Raw genomic sequence first — 7,500 nt, forward strand, 5'->3', positions numbered from 1 at the left:
AAAGTGCCTGACATCCTCAAAATTAAGACAACAAAGACTAAAGAAAAACATTTATCATAAATCTATTTTAAAAAATCAAAATTCAAACTTATAAAGAGAGAAAAGTGAGTGTAGCTTCATATCTGAGGAAGACAATCGGTGTTTCTCCAAACTTCTTTCTCCTCGTCCTTTAAAAAATATGAGTTATCTACTTGGGCTATCTCTTTAACAGTTTTAAAACATTTTTTGTACTTTTTTGCAATTTTATTTTTTGATTTCTTTTTAGGACAAACGTTTTAAACTTCAGCTCAACGATGAGGTCACACGATGAAACAAAAACAACTCTCAACTCCATGGCCCAAATAGTCATCCTTTGTCATATCCAGGCAGGGAAAAAAAAAGAGTTCATGACCTGGAAGCAGTTTCTCTCATTCTCAGCACTGATGTCCTGCCCCAGAAGGCACCTGTGCTGCCCAGTCCATTCACCTGGTCCACATGCTATCTGAGAGAAGGGCACAGAAGAGCAGGGTCAGGATTACACCAACTACAAAAGCACCAACAGTAAATACACAACACAAGCAAATTACACTCTGAAATGAACTCCATCTAAACACACTCCCTTTAAGCAGAATAAACATCTGCCTTACTGTATCAATTAATCATTGATTATGGCGTCATTACATGACAGGACATGTACATATAGGCCGTACTTGGACCGGTAGGAGTGTGGTGTTAGTGTAGGCTGTACTTGGACCGGTAGGAGTGTGGTGTTAGTGTAGGCCGTACTTGGACCGGTAGGTTGGACCGGTAGGAGTGTGGTGTTAGTGTAGGCTGTACTTGGACCGGTAGGAGTGTGGTGTTAGTGTAGGCCGTACTTGGACCGGTAGGAGTGTGGTGTTAGTGTAGGCCGTACTTGGACCGGTAGGAGTGTGGTGTTAGTGTAGGCCGTACTTGGACCGGTAGGAGTGTGGTGTTAGTGTAGGCCGTACTTGGACTGGTAGGAGTATGGTGGAATATGATCACTCGTCTCTACTGTGATCTGTTGCTGTGGTGCATTGATGTCCTGCGATGATGCGACTGTCTGTGATGCCTCAGTCACCAAGCCCTGAACACAGTACACAAGAGTTTAGTCATTAGGCCCTGAACACAGCACACAAGAGTTTAGTCATTAGGCCCTGAACACAGTACACAAGAGTTTAGTCATTAGGCCCTGAACACAGTACACAAGAGTTTAGTCATTAGGCCCTGAACACAGCAGGTTCTCCTTCACTTATGTGGCACCTTTCTCGCTTCTTCCATGAGAAATGTACTACATCACTGGATGTGGAGTGGAGGTGTGGGTGGAGGTGTGAGGAGGTGTGGGTGGAGGTGAGGGTGGAGGAGTGAGGAGGTGTGGGTGGAGGTGAGGGTGGAGGTGTGGGTGGGACACAGATAAGGACAGAGGAATGTACAGAGAGAAAGGTAAGAGGTGAGTGAAAGACAGGCAGAGATAAACAGGTAGATAGAGGCACAGAGAGATGGAACAAGGGCTTACAGAGAGAAGACAAAACAGTCTCACTTCACAACTCAGGAGTGTCAAACCATCTAATGTGAGTAAGTCCAGCCCCTGTTGATTATATGCTGGCAGTGTTCTATGTATTACAGTTATACCCCGGCAGGTGGTTCTATGTATTACAGTTATACCCCGGCAGGTGGTTCTATGTATTACAGTTATACCCCGGCAGGTGTTTCTATGTATTACAGTTATACCCCGGCAGGTGTTTCTATGTATTACAGATATACCCCGGCAGGTGTTTCTATGTAGTACAGATATACCCCGGCAGGTGTTTCTATGTAGTACAGATATACCCCGGCAGGTGGTTCTATGTAGTACAGATATACCCCGGCAGGTGGTTCTATGTAGTACAGATATACCCCGGCAGGTGGTTCTATGTAGTACAGATATACCCCGGCAGGTGTTTCTATGTAGTACAGATATACCCCGGCAGGTGTTTCTATGTATTACAGTTATACCCCGGCAGGTGTTTCTATGTATTACAGTTATACCCCGGCAGGTGTTTCTATGTATTACAGATATACCCCGGCAGGTGTTTCTATGTAGTACAGATATACCCCGGCAGGTGTTTCTATGTATTACAGTTATACCCCGGCAGATGTTTCTATGTATTACAGTTATACCCCAGCAGGTGTTTCTATGTATTACAGATATACCCCGGCAGGTGTTTCTATGTATTACAGTTATACCCCGGCAGGTGTTTCTATGTATTACAGATATACCCCGGCAGGTGTTTCTATGTATTACAGATATACCCCGGCAGGTGTTTCTATGTAGTACAGATATACCCCGGCAGGTGTTTCTATGTAGTACAGATATACCCCGGCAGGTGTTTCTATGTATTACAGATATACCCCGGCAGGTGTTTCTATGTAGTACAGATATACCCCGGCAGGTGTTTCTATGTATTACAGATATACCCCGGCAGGTGTTTCTATGTAGTACAGTTATACCCCGGCAGGTGTTTCTATGTATTACAGTTATACCCCGGCAGGTGTTTCTATGTATTACAGATATACCCCGGCAGGTGTTTCTATGTATTACAGTTATACCCCGGCAGGTGTTTCTATGTATTACAGATATACCCCGGCAGGTGTTTCTATGTAGTACAGATATACCCCGGCAGGTGTTTCTATGTATTACAGTTATACCCCGGCAGATGTTTCTATGTATTACAGTTATACCCCAGCAGGTGTTTCTATGTATTACAGATATACCCCGGCAGGTGTTTCTATGTATTACAGTTATACCCCGGCAGGTGTTTCTATGTATTACAGATATACCCCGGCAGGTGTTTCTATGTATTACAGATATACCCCGGCAGGTGTTTCTATGTAGTACAGATATACCCCGGCAGGTGTTTCTATGTAGTACAGATATACCCCGGCAGGTGTTTCTATGTATTACAGATATACCCCGGCAGGTGTTTCTATGTAGTACAGATATACCCCGGCAGGTGTTTCTATGTATTACAGATATACCCCGGCAGGTGTTTCTATGTAGTACAGATATACCCCGGCAGGTGTTTCTATGTATTACAGTTATACCCCGGCAGGTGTTTCTATGTATTACAGTTATACCCCGGCAGGTGTTTCTATGTATTACAGTTATACCCCGGCAGGTGTTTCTATGTATTACAGTTATACCCCGGCAGGTGGTTCTATGTATTACAGTTATACCCCGGCAGGTGTTTCTATGTATTACAGTTATACCCCGGCAGGTGTTTCTATGTATTACAGTTATACCCCAGCAGGTGTTTCTATGTATTACAGTTATACCCCGGCAGGTGTTTCTATGTATTACAGTTATACCCCGGCAGGTGTTTCTATGTATTACAGATATACCCTGGCAGGTGTTTCTATGTATTACAGATATACCCCGGCAGGTGTTTCTATGTAGTACAGATATACCCCGGCAGGTGTTTCTATGTATTACAGATATACCCCGGCAGGTGTTTCTATGTAGTACAGATATACCCCGGCAGGTGTTTCTATGTATTACAGATATACCCCGGCAGGTGTTTCTATGTATTACAGTTTATCAGACAAATCTAGAGGAGCACTAGACCGCCTCTGGCCTTCAGAACCACAGCAACTCAACCTGCCACAGAATCCACTAAGTGTTAAAATCTTTCTGCAGGACTCTTGGCCCATGCAGACAGGACATCTTCATCTTCTCACAGTTGCCACAAATCAGACGGAGAGATGCTCTATGGGAGTAAGATCTGGGGAAGCAAGGAAACCTCACTGTCATGTTCCTGAAACCAATCCAGGACTATACAACTCATCTGGCATGGCGCACTTCTGCTACAGGGTGAACAGCTACCATGAAGGGAGGAATGCTCAGCTAAGCCCTCCTGTCCACCCTTAGGTATTGGAGGAACCAGGGTGTGCCAGGAAAACATTCGCACACCATCACTCCACCTGCCGGAACCGTTTCTCCAGGGATTGATGGATCCAGGTTTTGCGCTCTTTTACCCATTGGAGTCTGTCATTTCTATTTCCCTTAAAAGGTAATGGCTCACCTATGATGGTATAGCCCATCTGTCCTAAGGAATGATGAGCTCAGAATGCTTGGGCATGTTTGTAGGAACACCAGAACATCTTCTGTTCATCAGATCATCTGTTCATCAGATCATCCTTGACACCCTCTCCTCACTTCTGGTCAAGTTTCTGGTTTATGTGTCCAGGATCCCCTGTGTCTCCATGTTCTTCCTGTTTCACACAAATCTCCATCCACTCTCCATGCTGCTGCATGAATAACGTCCTCCAGGATTGCAGGTTTTGAAGTACCCTTGCTGGTCACCCATAATTCCCACTCTAACGTGGAATCACACTGAAACTGCTCCACGGAAAGCCTGCCCACCAGATTTAATGCTGTAGTGTGAGGTTCTGCACAACTGGACGTGCAGGAGCGTCAATTAGAGTGTAAGAGAGGAGCAGCGGCACCCCTGGTTTTGGGGTCAAAGGGCACTCAGTGTTTACTGTGGAGGGTGCAGCCTTCAGAGGGAACACAGGAAAGGCAGTGAAGAATAGAGCCTCAGGGTGTGTGTGTGTGTGTACCTCTACAGGAACAGCTGATGGAGGCAGTGGAGTGTACTGGGGGATGTATGTCCCTTGCATAGGAGCCACAGCAGCTGCAGCACTCATATACTGAAACAGAAATGATATTATGTAATGATATAACACAAAATACACATAACTGCCTAAAAGGCTTCATTCAGGAATCACGCACAGCCGTGCTCTCTCACAATGCCCTTCTCCAGCTTGGGTCTTCAGACTCGTTGAGTGTATGGCCTCTGTGTGTGCGTGTGTTTTTGTGTGTGTGAGAGTATATGTTCCTGTATGTATCTGTGTAGGTGTGTGTGTCTGTATATAAGTCTATGTGTATCTATATGAGTGAGTGTGTGTGTGTGTATGTGTGAGAGCGAGAGAGAGAATGTGTGTGTGTATATGTGTATCTGTATGTCTGTGTGTGTCTGTATGTATCTGTGTAGGTGTGTTTGTCTGTATATGGGTCTGTGTACATTTGTGTGTGTGTGTGTTTGTGTGCGTGTATCTTTGTAGGTGTGTGCTTGTGTCTATATGTGTATGTCTATGTATGCATCTTTGTGTGTGTGTGTGTGTGGGTGTGTTTGTGTCTGTCTGTCTGGGTGTCTCTTTCAGGCCAGGCGTGTCACTGTGCTTACACATAATGGACAAACACAGACTCACCAGGATCAGGAGTCACACTGTTTAACATGAGTGTGTGTGTGTGTGTGTGTGTGTGTGTGTGTGTGTGTGTGTGTGTGTGTGTGTGTGTGTTTGTGTGTGTGTGTTTGTGTGTGAGTGAGTGAGATAGCTCTAATGAGGAGGACTGATGGATGGGTCATGGGTGATTAACTCTTAACAGTACAGAACAAGAAAACTACACACACGCATGCATGCACACATGCACACACGCACGCACGCACTCACACACACACACACACACACACACACACACACACACACACACACACACACACAATATCAATCTCTCTCCTTCCCTCTCTCTCTCAATTCAATTGAATTTTTTCAATCCAGTTCATGGTGATTTACTGGAAGACAGATAATGGGGCATTTGTGTGGCCAAAGCGTGGATTAGTGCAAACATCTCAGAAGAATGAAGGAAACTGGCATGACACAGTACGCTGGTCAGGACGAGGAGAACCAATGCGCAAGGACCTACTGAGTGGAACTAGAATGGCACTCACACAGCCAATCAGAGAGGGGCGGACATGACATGGGATACGTTGGATATGTGGGACAGTGCAAGAGTCTCCTCGCTCTTCCTCTCCCTCTCTCTCTCTCTCTCTCTCTCTCTCCCTCTCTCTCTCTCTCTCTCTCTCTCTCTCTCTCTCTCTCTCTCTCTCTCCCTCTGTCTCTCTCTCTCTCTCTGTCTCTCTCTCTCTCCCTCTCTCTCTCTCTCTTTAGTGCGGTCATAAACGTGCACGTTGTGTCACTCTCAATCCTTCTTGCAGGTTCATTTGGTTCATTCTGATGAAGGTTTGCAGTTTTGCCCTGGTCCTGAGTCAACATACTGTATTATCAGTAGTGTGGACTGTATAGGTGATATATATTGTATTATCAGTAGTGTGGACTGTATAGGTGATATGTATTGCATTATCAGTAGTGTGGACTGTATAGGTGATATGTATTGCATTATCAGTAGTGTGGACTGTATAGGTGATATGTATTGCATTATCAGTAGTGTGGACTGTATAGGTGATATGTATTGCATTATCAGTAGTGTGGACTGTATAGGTGATATGTATTGCATTATCAGTAGTGTGGACTGTATAGGTGATATGTATTGTATTATCAGTAGTGTGGACTGTATAGGTGATATGTATTGTATTATCAGTAGTGTGGACTGTATAGGTGATATGTATTGTATTATCAGTAGTGTGGACTGTATAGGTGATATGTATTGTATTATCAGTAGTGTGGACTGTATAGGTGATATATATTGTATTATCAGTAGTGTAGACTGTATAGGTGATATACAGTGCCTCCAAGTAGTATTCATTCCCCTGTAGGTTTTTGCAGCTTTACAGTTTGGAGTTAACGTAGCATTGTGAAATTTGGACTGTAGATGTGCCTGGACATGTGAAATGCACTGCAGCAAAAAAAGAATGTTTTTTTGTCTGTTTGTTTTATTTTTTTAAATTTTGCAGTCTACCAAAGGGTAAATTATTATTCAACCCCTCAAACCACCAGAATTCTGTTTGGTTCCCTCAAGTATTAAGAAGTAATTGAGGTATTAAGAACAATGAGCTTCACATGCCTGAATTAATTTTCTGTTTTTTCCTGCCTTTTCTGCTTATGAAAGCCCCTCCCCAAACAAGTGAACGGCACTCATACATGGTCAACATGGGAAAGACTAAGGAGCATTCCAAGGCTATCAGAGACAAGACTGTGGAGTGTCACAAGGCTGGCGAGGGGTACAAAACCCTTTCCAAGGAGTTGGGCCTACCTGTCTCCACCATTGGGAGCATCATCCGGAAGTGGAAGGCTTATGGAACTACTGTTAAACTTCCACGGACTGGACAGCCTTTCAAAGTTTCCTCCCGTGCTGAGGCTTGTCTGAAGGGTCAAGGCTGACCCAAGGACAACAAGGAGGAAGCTCTGGGAAGACCTCATGGCGGTGGGGACATTGGTTTCAATAAATACCATAAGTAACATACTCAACTGCAATGGTCTCCGTTCCAGGGGAGCCCGTAAAGTACCTTTACTTTCAAAGCGTCATGTCATGGCCCGTCTAAAGTTTGCTCATGATCACTTAGAGGATTCTGAGTCAGACTGGTTCAAGGTTCTCTGGTCTGATGAGACCAAAATCGAGGTCTTTGGTGCCGACCACACCCGGGGCGTTTGGCGAGAGGATGGCACTGCATACAACCCCTAGACAACTTGTAACTCGTTGAATTTGCAAAATCTGCAGGGGGT

General features: G+C 44.6%; 1 protein-coding gene across 1 annotated transcript in view; it reads right to left on the reverse strand.

Moving 5' to 3' along the window:
* LOC113591282 (RNA-binding motif, single-stranded-interacting protein 3-like) overlaps positions 1–7,500 on the reverse strand; it is a 147,519-nt gene that overhangs the window by 2,492 nt on the left and 137,527 nt on the right. The window contains exons 12-14 of the mRNA XM_081713830.1: positions 4,597–4,686; positions 969–1,084; positions 1–477 (exon numbers count right to left, since the gene is read on the reverse strand). The exon at positions 1–477 is cut by the window's left edge and continues 2,492 nt beyond it. Of these exons, the coding sequence (XP_081569956.1) occupies positions 462–477; positions 969–1,084; positions 4,597–4,686 (222 nt within the window). The 3' untranslated portion in view covers positions 1–461. The remainder of the gene's footprint in view (positions 478–968; positions 1,085–4,596; positions 4,687–7,500) is intronic.

Source organism: Electrophorus electricus, chromosome 4, assembly GCF_041902795.1.
Source record: "Electrophorus electricus isolate QZ-2024a chromosome 4, ASM4190279v1, whole genome shotgun sequence".
Classification (NCBI taxonomy): Eukaryota; Metazoa; Chordata; class Actinopteri; order Gymnotiformes; family Gymnotidae; genus Electrophorus; species Electrophorus electricus.